This window comes from Microcaecilia unicolor, chromosome 4 (genome assembly GCF_901765095.1).
Source record: "Microcaecilia unicolor chromosome 4, aMicUni1.1, whole genome shotgun sequence".
In the NCBI taxonomy this organism is placed as follows: Eukaryota; Metazoa; Chordata; class Amphibia; order Gymnophiona; family Siphonopidae; genus Microcaecilia; species Microcaecilia unicolor.
In genome coordinates this window covers 132,748,269-132,763,668 of record NC_044034.1, presented here as the reverse complement: position 1 = coordinate 132,763,668, position 15,400 = coordinate 132,748,269, and the positions used below count along the sequence as shown (strand labels likewise).

Below are 15,400 nucleotides of genomic sequence, written 5' to 3'. Positions count from 1 at the left end.
TTAGGTCGTCCTTAGAGATGGTCGTCCCTAGACTTGGTCGTTACTGATTTTCGGTGATAATGAAAACCAAGGACGCCCATCTCAGAAACGACCAAATGCAAGCCCTTTGGTCATGGGAGGAGCCAACATTCATAGTGCACTTGTCCCACTGACATGCCAGGACACCAACCGGGCACCCTAGGGGGCACTGCAGTGGACTTCATAAATTGCTGCTAGGTACATAGCTGCCTTACCTTGTGTGCTGAGCCCCCAAAACCCACTACCCACAACTGTACACCACTACCATAGCCCTTACAGGTGAAGGGGGCACCTAGATATGGGTACAGTGGGTTTATGGTGGATTTTGGAGGGCTTACATTTACCACCACAAGTGTAACAGGTGGGGGGGATGGGCCTGGGTCCGCCTGCCTGAAGTGCACTGCACCAACTAAAACTGCTCCAGGAACCTGCATATTGCTGCGATGGACCTAAGTATGACATTTGAGGCTGGCATAGAGGCTGGCACAGAATATTTTGAAAGATACTTTTTGAGGGTGGGAGGGGGTTAGTGACCACTGGGGGAGTAAGGGGAGGTCATCCCTGATTCCCTCCGGTGGTCATCTGGTCAGTTCAGGCACCTTTTTGTGCCTTGGTCATAAGAAAAATAGGATCAGGTAAAGCCGTCCAAGTGCTCGTCAGGGATGCCCTTTTTTTCCATTATCGCTTGAGGATGCCCATGTGTTAGGCATGCCCAAGCCCCACCTTCATTACACCTCCGAAACACTCCCTTTAATATTGGTCATCCACCTGACGGAAAGCAGTTGGGAACACCCAAAATTGGCTTTTGATTATACCGATTTGGGCGACCCTGTGAGAAGGATGCCCATCTTCTGATTTGTGTCAAAAGATGGGCCTCCTTCTCTTTCGAAAGTGAGCCTGATAGTACTATATATTTAGTTGAGATAAATTTAGTGAAATTCTCTTCTTATTCTTTGAAGTCTGATACTAAAATGGTTTAATGGGACAGAGTCAGCATTGGTTCAACCAAGGGAAACCTTACCTCACCTATTTGCTTCATTTCTTTGAAAGTGTTAATAAACATGGTTAAAGGTGAGCTGGTTGATGTAGTGCATCTAGATCCTCTGAGGGCAAGCAGGCCATATCCTTCTTATGTGTGGGTGATGTCATCCGCTTTGCCAATGTGGAACATTTTAATAGCATATATACCTTAGATAGCCATTTATCTATACGATAGATAGCCATTTATCTTTCGACAACCATGCCAAGTCCACCACGAAAAAAATGTTCAATATGATGTGGATATTGAAACAAGTGCAATCATATCTTCCCTTGGACACTTTCTGCAACCTGGTACAATCTACAGTTATTACCCAAGTTGACTACTGCAACAGTGTTTTTTTAGGATGCAAGACCCAAATCCTGAAGAGATTTCAGACTGCCCAGAACACGGCAGCCAGACTCGTCTTTGGCAAGTCGAGATTTGAAAGTGCATCTCCTCTTCGAGAGAAGCTTCATTGGCTCCCTATCAAAGAAAGAATTAATTTCAAGGCCTATACAATGATTCATAAAATTATATACGGAGAATCCCCTGGCTACATGAATGACTTGGTTGACCTCCCAATCAGGAGTAGATCAATATCCTCACGCACTTACCTCAACCTACACCTTCCCAATTGCAGAGGAATTAAATATAAAACCTACTACGCATCTAGTTTCTCCTTTCTGGGCAGCCAGCTTTGGAATGATCTGCCAAGATACATCCGAACAGTTGACGATTATCTGACCTTTAGGAAAATGTTGAAGACATATCTCTTCAAGCAAGCTTACCATAATGACCCATCTTAAGCTTATCAGCCCACCCATACAATCTTGCTCTGATACTGTTAATGTCTTTGATTCAGATTATACCTTGGACCTCATCTCCCTATCTCCTTACTCATCCCTAGTCTTTTCTTTTCCATCTTTCCTATACCATATCCCTCTCTATTCCTATCCCTTTTGCTTATCCTATCTCTGTTTATCTTCCCATATCCAACTTATTTACTTAAACCCTTCCTATTATTATATTTATTCAGCTTGTAATATTTCTTCTTACAAGACTTTGTTATTCTAGTTACAATCTAAGCCGCATCGAACCTGCTATGTGTGGGAAAACGCGGGGTACAAATGTAATAAATACATAAATACCTTTAAGAGCATGCACAAGCATCCCTACAACGCAGTAGTATAGTACAAAAGCATTCAAAAAACTCCAAGGAGAAGCAGGAGGGCATGAGTCCTCAGAGAATATCTGCTACAGGTAAGTATCTTCGCTTTCTCCAAGGACAAAAGGTGATATCCTTCTAAAATGTGGGAATCCCTAATTACCAGGCTCACCAAAAACACTAGGACAACTTGCAAAAGCGAGTTCAAGATACTAATCAATCTGAAACTATATACATAATGTGTGAGAGTGCAACCTGAAACAGAGCAAAATGGGCCTAGGAGGGTGAAGTTAGATTCTAGACCACCCAAAATTCTGTAGAACTGTCTGCCCAAACCAACTATTGTGTCAGATATTCTGGTCAACATAGTAGTGAGCTGTGAATGTGTGGATTGAAGATCACGTTTCAGCCTTTCAAATTTCTTCTATAGAGGCTGAACTCAAATGGGCTACAGATGCAGCCATGACACTGAAATTATGAGCCTTGACATGACCCAAGAGTCAGCCCAGCCTGGGCAAAAGTGAAAGAAATGTTATCTGCCAGCCAATTAGAGATTGTGCATTTCCCGATGTTGACCCCCATCCTGTAAAGAAATAAAAAGCTGGGTGGACTGTCTGTAGAGCCTAGTCCGCTCCAAGTAAAAGACAATACTTGCTTCCATTCCAAGTTGTGCAATGTACTTTCAACAGGATGGGCATGAGGTTTGGGGAAGCATGTCAAAAGAATGATCAACTGGTTCAGATGGAACTCTGTAGGCAGGAACTTAGGGTGCATTTGAAGAACTACTCTGCTATGATAGAATATAGTGTATGGTGGTCACACTACTAGGGCCTGAAGCTCACTGACCATGCGAGCTGAAGTAACAGCCATCAAAAACACGATATTCCATGTCAAGTACTTCAGATCAAAAGGAGCATTCATCAACTGGATGAGGATGATGTTGAGATCCCATGACACAGGTGGAGGTCTAAAAGGGGGCTTTGTCAATAGCAAAAATCTCATGAAGTGATATAGAGGCTGTCCAGAGATGGACTTACCTTCCAATCATAGATGGTAAGCACGAATTGCACTGAGGTGAACCCTTACAGAGTTGGTCTTGAGACCAGACTTGGTAAAGTTTAGAAGATATTCAAGCAAGGTCTGTGTAAGGAAATAAAGAGGATCAAGGACATTGCCCTCACACCAAATGGCAATCCTCCTCTGGTTTAATTAAAACCAGCATGCCAGATATGAGGGGAAGAGAGAGGAGGGCAGGCAATGCGGCGGTGCCGGAGACTAGCACTGGATGAAGGCTTCAGCTGGCAGGAGTTAGGGACCCCCGCCAGCCAAGGTATTTGCGGCAGCAGTGCTTCAGCTGGTGGGGGTTGGGGACCCCCACCAGGCAAGATATGTACAGCAGCGGCAGTGGGTGGTGAGCGGCAGGGCGGTGGACCAAAATATGCCTCCCACTTTGGACTTTGGCCCCTCCCACCTCAAGGTCTGGCTACGCCCCTGAGCTAAGGTATGTGACGAGGGGCATAATTGAACGAAAACGTCTATCTCCATGGGTGTTTATCTCCGAGAACGGGTCCGTGAAGGGGCGGACCGAACCATATTTTCGAAAAAAATAGACGTCCATGTTTTATTCGACAATTTGTGAGCTGGGCGTTTTTGTTTTTCAGTGATAATGGAAAATGAAAGCGCCCAGCTCAAAAACGAATATATCCAAGGCATTTGTTCGTGGGAGGGGCCAGGAGTCGTAGTGCACTGGTCCCCCTCACATGCCAGGACACCAACCGGGCACCCTAGGGGGCACTTTTACAAAAACAAAAAAAAAGGTAAAAGAGCTCCCAGGTGCATAACACCCTTCCCTTGTGTGTTGAGCCCCCCCAAATCCCCCTCAAAACCCACTGCCCACAAGTCTACACCATTACTATAGCCCTAAGGGGTGAAGGGGGGCACTTACATGTGGGTACAGTGGGTTTGGGGGGGGGGGGGGTTGGACGACTAAGCATTAAGCAGCACAATTGTAACAGGTAGGGGGGTGGGATGGGCCTGGGTCCACCTGCCTGAAGTCCACTGCATCCCCTAACAACTGCTCCAGGGACCTGCATACTGCTGCCAGGGAGGTGGGTATGACATTTGAGGGTGAAAATAAAAAGTTGTGAAACATCATTTTTTGTGGTGGGAGGGGGTTAGTGACCACTGGGGGAGTCAGGGGAGGTCATCCCCGATTCCCTCTGGTGGTAATCTGGTCATTTAGGGCACTTTTTGGGGCCTTATTCGTGAAAAAACAGGGTCCAGAAAAAGTGCCCTAAATTCTAACTATAAACGCATACTTTTTTTTCCATTATCGGCGAAAGGCGCCCATCTCTGTTCGGGTGATAACCATGCCCCAGTCCCGCCTTCACCACGCCTCCGACACGCCCCCATCAACTTTGTACGCTTCCGCAATGGAGTGCAGTTGAAAACGTCCAAGTTCGGCTTTCGATTATACCGCGTTATTCGTTTTTGGGAGATAAACGCCTATCTCCCGATTTAGGTCGCAATATAGGCGTTTTTGTTTTTCGATTATAAGCTGGAAAGTGTCCTTAGTACACCCTTACACTGGGTTTTTCCACATGCCAAGGCCATTTTTACTACAGCAGTAAAATGGCTAATTTTCCTTTCTTGTGTGTGTGTTAATGAACATGCACTAATGTTAGCAGACAATACAAGTCATAAGAGTAAGAAACTCTCAAAACTGAAACTCTTAATTTAGCATTGAAGTTTCTTTACACTTGCATAGTGGTATCACTCTGACTAATAATTATCATTAATGTACTAATTAATGATAGTTATTAGTCAGAGTGATACCACTATGCAAGTATGCAAAACAAAAAAGTGGAGAAAAAAGACCTCAGCGAACAAACCCAAGCCCTTTATTACTGTATAGAGCTAAGGGTCGATGACCATCACAAGTCAAGAAAAAAACTGCACTTTAAACTTTATATCAAAGAGTGAAAAACCACCAGCTCAATTAACAAGAAAAAACAAACACAATAGCTATGGAGCTTCCAATTATCAAAATGAGCACTTATCTTCTCCAACATTGCTAGTCTTCATCATGTGATTCAACATAGCCAGTCAATATACTCCTGACAGGGAAATCCTGTTTCACATAACTGCTTCAGGGGAAAATTATCCTGTTGCTTGGCCACAGCTCAATTTCATAATGGTAAATGCACTAAAGTTGCCATTAGGGTGCAGCCATTAAAAACAATTATTGCATTAGCACTTACCGATACTTATTTTGTAGGTGGTAAAGGCTCACGCTGTAATCCTGTGCTAATCATTTAGCTGAACTAACTAATTAGCACAGAAACACCAGTTCTCCACTTCCAGACACAGCATCTCCATGCAAAAATAACAAATATATTTTACGCACACAGGAGGCTCATAAATAAATTGAGCAGCCTGGATATAGGTCTCAAGACATTGGTTGAGTGATATCCAACAGAGAGTGGTAGTAAATAGCACTTTGTCTATGTTTATTAGATTTGGTTAACTACCCTTTGCATATCACATCAGGATGGTGTACAATGTATATAAATTATGGGTCAATATTCAACATGGTTTAAGTGGGCATGCGAGGCCCATAACTGATTGGGCAGCCGATGATATTCAACACTACTTAACTGGGCAATGCTGCTGAATATCAGTTCTAACCACACAAGTGGAATTTGGGCAGTGGTTGGGTGGTCTGGGAGTGAAGTCTAGGGGAAGCGGGGAGTTATGTGGGTACTAGTGTTATTAAGTGCTAGTGCCTGCATAGCTAAGCTGCAAGATAGGACTGCAGAAAAGGCTGAGCTATGTGGGTGTCAGTCATGAATAGTGATTGGCACCTGCATAACTTTCGGGTCATAGCCATTGAGTGCTTATGGAATCCCCCCTCGACCCACTTCATCAGCCTCCCAATATCCCCTTCTCCCAATTCAACAGCCCTTTGATGCTACTCTCCCACCTCATCACCCCATGATGATTGCCCCAACACAACACCCACCAGATGCTCCCTCTACCCACCCGTAACCTCTGAGAACTCCCAGGACTTACTGAGTGTCAGAACTAGTGACATACTGGGAGGGGCAGGAGCAGTCTTGTGCCTAAAATATAACCTTTTAGGTATATACTTCTTTGTAGCTTCATAAAGTTGAGTTGGGAGCCTACTGTCACTTATAGTACCCAGTATTGTCATCTTTGTGTGTCTTAGTACTAAGTTTATGATTGTTCTGGTATCTAAGTTTGAATTTTTAAATCTAGGCTTCTTATCATATCTGTTTATTTGTTTTTGTTTTGTCTCCCTTTTTTATAGTTTGAATTTTGTATTGTAAACCACTTTACTAATTCTTTTTTAAATTATGGTATAATAATATTATATTAATACTTGACATTTGATACTTGTAAATGCAGTATGCTACCTACTACTACTTATCATTTCTATAGCACTACAAGACGTACGCAGCACTGTACACTTGAACATGACGAGGCAGTCCCTGCTCGACAGAGCTTACAGTCTAAGGGCTATTCTATAAACACATGTCTATCTTGCATAGTGCATGTTTCCAAACGGGCATAATCATTAGCGAAGCATGGGCAGGACATAAGCAGGGCTCTCACTTGTATGTGAAATAACAGAACACTGTAAGTTATGCACATCACTACCATATTTAGGCACCTACATATATTCCATTTCTGTGACTGCTGTAAGTACTGATGTCTAAATATTAGGCACGCTGATACTATGTTGCGCTAGTATTCTGTTATAGAACCTATGGGCCACTGTTCCCTCTAAGCTGAAGGGGAATCTTCCAACTGCATTGTTGCCAGTAAGGGGTGGTGCTTCAATATTGTGTTTTCAATTTGCTAGGGACAGGCAGTTTACCTGGAGTCCTGCAGAGCTTGAGTGTCCCTCACTATTGAAAATGTGAAAGAGAAACAGCACCCCCTCACACACACACACACACACACACACACACACACACACACACACAGGCAGGGCTGCTGGTGGAGGACTTCCACTCAGCTTAGAGGGAACTGTGCTAATTTCAGTTACAGACTACCACTCCTACTTTTCAGCCTTGGAAGTACCTAAATGGAGGCACAAAGTAATAGAACTACTTTCTTATTGCCTTGCTAAATCTCTGTACTGCCCTGATCGCTGAATGAAAGCATGAAAAAGGATCAGCCAGTCATCAAGAAATAGTTCAAGAAAGATAATTTCATTTCTGAAAAAAGGTTTTCATTCTTCTCAGCTTTCAGCTTGGTGAGTATAGAAGGGGCAGAGGCTAACTGAAATAGAATAGATTGAAACTGGAAATAGAGGTCCTCTACAATTAACCTTATGTACTTCTGCTGGTGAAGGCTAATCGGTACATGTAAACATGTATCCTCAAGGCTGATTGAAGTGAAATAATCAACTACTGACTGCTTGAGTTTGAGATCTCAACAACTGTATTTTTCAGTATGCTGTTTGGAAGAGCTAGTTGATAGATTTCAGGTTCAAAATAGTATTAGCTTGAGGGTCATGGAATATGCCACTATAAATATGTTTTTCTAAGGTGTTGATGTAAGGAATATGTTTGAAAATCCTCCAGGAATTAGACTATGGATCAAAAGGGTCTACAATTTTATCTCGCTAGATGGAGAATGCACTGGTAAAAGTAACAAAGAGAACATTTATTTCAATTTGATGCACAGAAATTCAGATCAAAATATATATAAGATAATACCTTTTCATTGGACTTAATATATTTCATGCTTTGAAGAGTGACATTTCCTTCATCAGGTCACACAAAATGAGAAGTCAAGGCAGAGAATAATGTTTCAATATCCAAGTGATTCACAGCTTTCATTACAATTGTGGTAAGAAGGGAGAGGAGGACTGGTGTCAGCAAAGTGACAATACATTGACAGAGAGAGAGAAAGCCAGATTCTTTTTTTAAGCATTTACCTCATACGTTTTCCAAGGTTAGTTACATTTAGTAATAGAAATAGTAAATAGAAAATCCAAATGCCTAAGGGGTCCATTACAAAGCTGCGGTAGAAGGTGTCCTTAGAGTGCCCTTACATGGGTCTTTCCCACGCAAAAAGACATTTTTGCCATTGCCAGAAAATGGGCATTACCAAAAATGAGTGCATGAGCCCTAAACACAACCTATTTTGAAGGTGTTAAGGGCTCATTTACTAACCCCACTCTAATCAGTTAGTGCACAGCAATATAGATGTGCTAACTGATTAGCCCATAAATGCCCACTCTCCGTCCCCAGACATGCCTTTTTCAAGATTTTTTTTAAAATTTAGCACATGGTTTGCATGCGCACATTTGGAACTTACTGCAGGATGGGACAATTTCCATGTACAGTTTGATATCTCCTTATTGTGTTTTACAAATGTGTTTATCCAATTTTATTACTCTTATAATATGACTTGGGGGCTTATTTTCGAACGCTAGAAGCGCACAAAAAGCGACACAAATGGCACATGGACGTTCCCATGGACGAAAGACGCCCAAAGCCAATAATCGAAAGGGGGCCGTAAGGACGCGCCTAATGCAAAAACGCCCATCTACGGCCGGCGACATAGGGGGCGTGTCGTGGGCGTGTTATGAGCGGTGTTACGCGTTGGGCGTCCGTACCATATTACGGTTTGCGAAATGGTTTAGTATGTGCCAGAACATGGGCGTTCCTCGGTAGACCTCATATAAAAGCGACCAGCAGAAGGGGGAAATTGTCTATAGACCAAGTAGCGATTTTGTGTAGTTGGAGAGTGGTGACATATTTGTTGAGAGAGAAAGCTGAATCGTTGTTTGGAGAGAAAGCGGAGTACCTGTTACCTTTGCGTGTGTGCCCTAGTCCGAACCTCTTTACCCTCACCTACCTGTTTTGTGTTTTACCCTTTCATCCTTCCCTACCCCTTCTAGCCCCCAAACTCCTTCCCCTCACCCTATCCCTCTCCATTCAATGTTCTCACGTGCATACGTCATTCCCTTACCTGTTTGGAGTCTCTGTTTGTCCTGTGTACTGCTGCAGCGTGTGTTTGGCAGTGAGTGGCTAGAGGGTGTGGTCGGACAGTGCTTGCAAGTGCAGTGTGGTTGTGGTGGTGGGAGTGAGCTTATAGGCAATGGACGCACTAAATGCACTGGCGATGCACATGGTGGAGGAAGAGATGCCCCCCCATAGGGGATACTCACGCCCCAGGGTGTTCAGGCCCCGCACCACTTTCCTTGACCTCACTGACCTCCAGTGTATCACTAGGTACAGGTTTGATAAGGCAGCCATTCAGCACCTGTGTGACCAGCTCCAACCACTCCTGCAGGCCCGGACCCTTAGGAACAACCCCATCCCCGTGCACCTAAAACTCACTGTCGCTCTCTCTGTTCTGGCCACTGGGAGTTTCCAGTCTGTGCTTGCTGTCAACACGGAGCTCACCCAGGCTTCCATTTCCAACTGCCTTACCCACTTCCTTGATGCCTTCCTTACCTACATCTCTGACTACATCACCTTCCCCACCACCCCCCAGGCCCTGCACAACAACATGGCTGCCTTCTATGCTGTAGCTAGATTCCCCTCGGTCATAGGTGTGATTGATTGCACAGACGTCGCACTCAGACCCCCCCCCCGGGCACATGAAGCCACCTACAGAAACAGGAAGGCATTTCATTCAATGAACATGCAAGTTGTGTGTGATGCCCAGGGGGAGATATTAGACGTGTGTGCCAGGTACCCCGGTTCCACCCATGATGCCTACATCCTACAGCACTCAGGCATCTTCCGCAGGTTTGACCGAGGGGAGATCACTGGCGGATGGCTCCTAGGTAAGTGCAGCATGGATCTGCCCAACCTAGACCTCCTCCACAACCCACACACACACCTCCAAACAATACACACTCATCTTTCTCATTGTGCTTCTCCTCAAAGGTGACAGAGGCTACCCGCAGCGGAGCTGGCTCATGACCCCCCTGGTGCATCCACAACCAGAGTCGGAGGAGACCTACGACAGCAGGCATCGGACCACCCGTGTCATCATAGAGCGGGCCTTTGGCCTACTGAAAAACAGGTTCCGGTGCCTGGACCGGTCTGGAGGGGAGCTCCTCTACAGCCCCCAAAAGGTGGCCAAGATCTTCGTGGCCTGCTGCATGCTCCATAATTTGGCCCTGCGCAGACGACAGCCCCTCCCAGAGGAGCCACAGCCACCAGAGCAGCAGGCCCCAGAGGAAGAGGATGAGGAGCCCCCTCCACCTCCCGCCCACAGAGCAGAGCAGACCGCACACCAGCTGGGGGTCAGAGCAAGGCAACGACTCATAGAGACAAGTTTTGTGTGAGAGTAAGTTGAAATTTATTCATAGCAATCACATATGTGTACACCATCACCCCTCCACCACCATCAGCCCCTCTCCCCCATGTCCCATCACTTTCCACGACCCCTCCCCTGGGCTCTTCCCTTCCCCTTGCCCCGTCCCCTCCTACCCCTCCCACCGTGTTTGGTTGCAGCTGGTGCTGCAGGGGAAGTCTTTTCAGAGTGCTCTGATGAGGAGCTGCTCTCACTGTCCTGAGTATGCAGACGGCAGCCTGCTTCCTCAGCTGCCCTTTCAAAGGCAGGCCACCTTGTAGTGCTGCCCTCCAACCTGGCCACAGGACCCAGAATGGGAGCTGGTCTGGTGGGTGGTGCAGCAGTGGCTGGGGAGGCGGATGACCTCAAGGTCCTCCATTTAGCCGCTGGTTGCTGGCCACTAGAGGATGTTGAGGCCAGTTCCTGGTGCTGCAGCACGGCTGGAGTAGGTGGTGTCAGGTCACGGCGCAGGCCCTCGATGCTATGCTCCAGCTGTTGGAGTTGCTGGAGCATAGCATGTTGGCCCTCTACCGCCTCCCGCTGCACCTGGAGCGCCTCCCGCTGCACCTGGAGCACCTCCCGCTGCACCTGGAGCATCTCCCGCTGCACCTGGAGCACCTCCCGCTGCACCTGGAGCTTCTCCTGCTGCACCTGGAGCTTCTCACGCCGGTGTTCATGCAGCTCCACATTGTGGCGCAGCAACTGAGTTGTCACACGCATCAGTTGCCTCCTGTGGCTCGATAGCCTCTGGCGAGGAGATGACCCCCTTTCTCCATCCTCTTCATTATCAGCAAAGGCTGCAGGTGGTGTAGCTGCAGGTATTCGCTCTGCTGCTGCTGCTGCAGGTGATGGAAGTGATGGAGGTGATGGAAGTGGAGGTAGCGCCTCTTCGTCTTCTGCTGCTGCTGCTGCAGCAGGTGGTGGAGGTAGCACCTCTTCTGCTGCTGCTGCTGCAGCAGTTCTTTGCTGGGCCTGTAGCCCACTAGGCCCAGCCTCATCTGAGTGGCTGTCATCACCTGCATAGCAAAAGGGGGAGGAAGTGTGTTGGTGAAAATATCCCACTGTTGTTTTTCAGCATTCGTATACATGGCCCCACTCTTGAAGACCCAGCAAGGAGATGGTGAGGAATAGGATTGGCAGGCAAGCCACAGATGTGATTGTACATGAGACAGAGCTGGAGACCAGGACAGGAGAGACTGATGTGAAAGGCAGAGGTGCTGGAGGAAAACCCAAGAGAAGGACAGCAATCACCAACTCTGAGGATGTCCTTCCACATCCTTTTTGTTTTTGTTGGGTTTTTTGTAACTGAAGGACATATGTGCATGTCTTCTTTTACTACTGACTTCCTAGACTGGCTACAACTGGTGTATGAACCACGTTGCAGGCTACAGCACAGAGGTGTGGGAAGGATATATGGAGAGTTTGGAAATGGTAAAAGAGGAGGGAGTGGGGAAGGGCCCCACAGCTGTGACACAGTGCCAACCTACACATTACTACTAATCCTTTAGGCATATGCAGCACTGTACATGTGAACATGAAGAGACAGTCCCTGCACAATAGAGCTTACATTCTAATTAAGTCACACAGACAGACAGGGCAACTAAGAGCGAAGGGAATTACTAAGGTGGGGATAGTGAGTAAGGGTCTTGAGCAAGTGAGTAGTGGTTAGGAGTTCAAAGCAGCATCATAAAGGTGGCCTTGTAGGCTAGGTTTGAAGACAGTCAGATACACACATTGCTGACACTACTCCCCCCACCTCCCTCCTCCTGTCCCCCAATTGTGTAAAACAGAGTGTAGTGCAGCAGCACAACAGATACCCCAGCTTCATAAGGGTCAACCTACCTGTGCCCTCAGGCTGTGCTGATGTGTCAAGGGTCCCAGGGACGCCATGAATGCCCTCCTGGGGTAACAGGCGGTGAACAATCCGCTCCAGGGGTGTCAGGTTTGCGGTGTCATGTGCTGGGGGGTTCCCACCAGCCTTCTGTCTCACATCCCGTCTCAGCCTGCGCCACTTACGTTTGCAGTCTTCCACATCTCTGCCACTGTGGAAGACTGCATTCAGGTGGTCCCGGACCGCCTCCCATTCCCGCTGCTTGGTAGTAGCAGTGAGTCTCTGGCCTGTGGGAGCAAACAGAAATGTGTGTCTTCTGTCTATCTCCTGCACCAGGAGCTCGATTTCGGCATCGCTAAAATTACCCTTGCGGGTCGGAGGCAGCCTCGGTGCCATTGTAACAAAGCAATTCGAAAATCCGGAGAAAAACGCCTAAATACTCGCCAGACACGCCCATGTTGAAGGGGGAATGGGCGGCCTTGAGATAGGCGTTGATTGTTTGATTATGGACAAAATCCCTACACGTACCCAGCTCATCCAGCGATTTGGGCATCCGTGATTACGATTATGGGCGGAGTACTATGAGCGTCCCCAGCTGCACTGTGTTGTGGGCACGATTCTGATTATGGGTGGAGCCGTATGGGCGTCCTCACCTACATTCCTTTTAATGCTGGCCTTTTAAACGGGCTGTTTGCTTGCACTTTACCGATTGTTCTTTACATTTGGGGGGGGGGGGGTGTATGCGTTTCAACACCTGTTTGTTTGTACGGTTTGTATTTTTCGTGTCATCTGCTGGGGGGTTGGCCTCGCCCCCTCTGTTTGCAGTGTTCCACATCCCTTGAACTCCATTTCCGCATCAGTGACATTTCCGTTGCAGGTGGGTGCTTGCTTAGAATCTTGCCACACAAGTTCAAGGTAAGCTAATAGTTCTTAGCCACTTGTTCAAGGGCTGCCCATTCTCTGGATGTGCTTTGCATTCAACTGTTACTTCTATTTTCACCAGGTTTGGTAGTGGATGCTGTGCAGCGGAGGACGTTGAGGGCCCTTATTGGTGCTGCTTCACGGCTGTACTGTGTGGTGTTCCTGTTGGAGTTGCTGGACCATATCATGTTGGGCCTGTGGGACTCCCCGGTAGGTTCCACACTTTATGTGCTGCACCCCAGTCCCCATTTATGAAGTGCTCACCCATTGTGAAGGTTGCTGGGAGGGGGGGAGGGGAAGAATATATGCAATGAATGCCTTTTCCACATTATTGAACACACTCCTATAATTCTCCATAGTTATGGAAGTGAAGCATTTCTAACTTTTAGTCTGCAAACGAATTGCATGGTGGCCACAGGTACCTGCCTACTGAGCCCTTCAGTCATGGTGACAGTGAGGGTGTTTGATTACCTAATCCAAATTACCTGCAGCTGCCTGCAGCCTGATGGCTAGCATGGCGTAGTGGTTACAGCACCAGTCTTGTAACCCACAGGTTGCCAGTTCAAATTCCAGCTGCTCTGTGTGAACTTGGCCAAGTGACATTACTGTCCATTGTGTCATGACAAAACTTAACACCACCCTCCTGGGACTGAGACAGATCCAGAGTGCCTGAATGTAACACACCCTTGAGCTACTACTGAAAAAGGGGTGACCAAACTCAATGTAAATAAGCACATATATATTTGGGTGCCCTTCTGTACCTGTTGTATTATATTGCAATTGTGCTGATATAAATATCCATCAAATACTGTGACTATTGTTTTCCCTTTTCTCCTCAGCACTATATACCATTGTTGAAGGATTGGAATGTGAAAACATGACCCAGCTGCTTGTAGCTCCTTGGTGGCACCACCAATGTGGTGTGGTTGTGGGTAAGGGTGTCTGATGATCAGAGAGCAAACATCGTCTATGTGCTACCTAGGGTTATCTGCAAGTTTCTACTTGGCAGATCACTAGTGCCAGACAACAAATCTATTATTTACAGCACTCTGTGCTGTAGGGCTCTATGGTAAGGGGGAGGGAGGGAGAGAGGCTGGATGGCCATTTGTGTGCCTCAAGAGTAATGGCCACAACCCCTCCCCCCCCCCCCCCCCCCCCCCCCGCACATACAGCCATGCAGGATGGAATGAACAGGTGGCCTTCTTTATGGGCACAATTATCACATATTTCTCTTTCACACTTCACAGTTCATGCAATGCATATTGGCTCCTCTCACATCAACACCAGCATTTGATAATATGTAATGCACAACCTACAGACACACACACCCTGTTATATGCAGTAGAAAACACATACAGTGGGGGAAATAAGTATTTGATCCCTTGCTGATTTTGTAAGTTTGCCCACTGACAAAGACATGAGCAGCCCATAATTGAAGGGTAGGTTATTGGTAACAGTGAGAGATAGCACATCACAAATTAAATCCGGAAAATCACATTGTGGAAAGTATATGAATTTATTTGCATTCTGCAGAGGGAAATAAGTATTTAATCCCTCTGGCAAACAAGACCTAATACTTGGTGGCAAAACCCTTGTTGGCAAGCACAGCGGTCAGACGTCTTCTGTAGTTGATGATGAGGTTTGCACACATGTCAGGAGGAATTTTGGTCCACTCCTCTTTGCAGATCATCTCTAAATCATTAAGAGTTCTGGGCTGTCGCTTGGCAACTCGCAGCTTCAGCTCCCTCCATAAGTTTTCAATGGGATTAAGGTCTGGTGACTGGCTAGGCCACTCCATGACCCTAATGTGCTTCTTCCTGAGCCACTCCTTTGTTGCCTTGGCTGTATGTTTTGGGTCATTGTCGTGCTGGAAGACCCAGCCACGACCCATTTTTAAGGCCCTGGCGGAGGGAAGGAGGTTGTCACTCAGAATTGTACGGTACATGGCCCCATCCATTCTCCCATTGATGCGGTGAAGTAGTCCTGTGCCCTTAGCAGAGAAACACCCCCAAAACATAACATTTCCACCTCCATGCTTGACAGTGGGGACGGTGTTCTTTGGGTCATAGGCAGCATTTCTCTTCCTCCAAACACGGCG

General features: G+C 46.7%; 1 protein-coding gene across 1 annotated transcript; it reads right to left on the bottom strand.

Moving 5' to 3' along the window:
* Positions 1-1,398: 1,398 nt before the first annotated feature.
* LOC115469625 (nuclear apoptosis-inducing factor 1-like) lies at positions 1,399-12,777 on the bottom strand. The gene is made up of 3 exons (XM_030202421.1): positions 12,393-12,777; positions 10,846-11,458; positions 1,399-1,522 (listed from the first exon to the last, which is right to left on the bottom strand). The coding sequence occupies exons 1-3, from the start codon at positions 12,775-12,777 to the stop codon at positions 1,399-1,401; spliced, it is 1,122 nt and encodes a 373-aa protein (XP_030058281.1).
* Between the last annotated feature and the right edge of the window lie 2,623 nt (positions 12,778-15,400).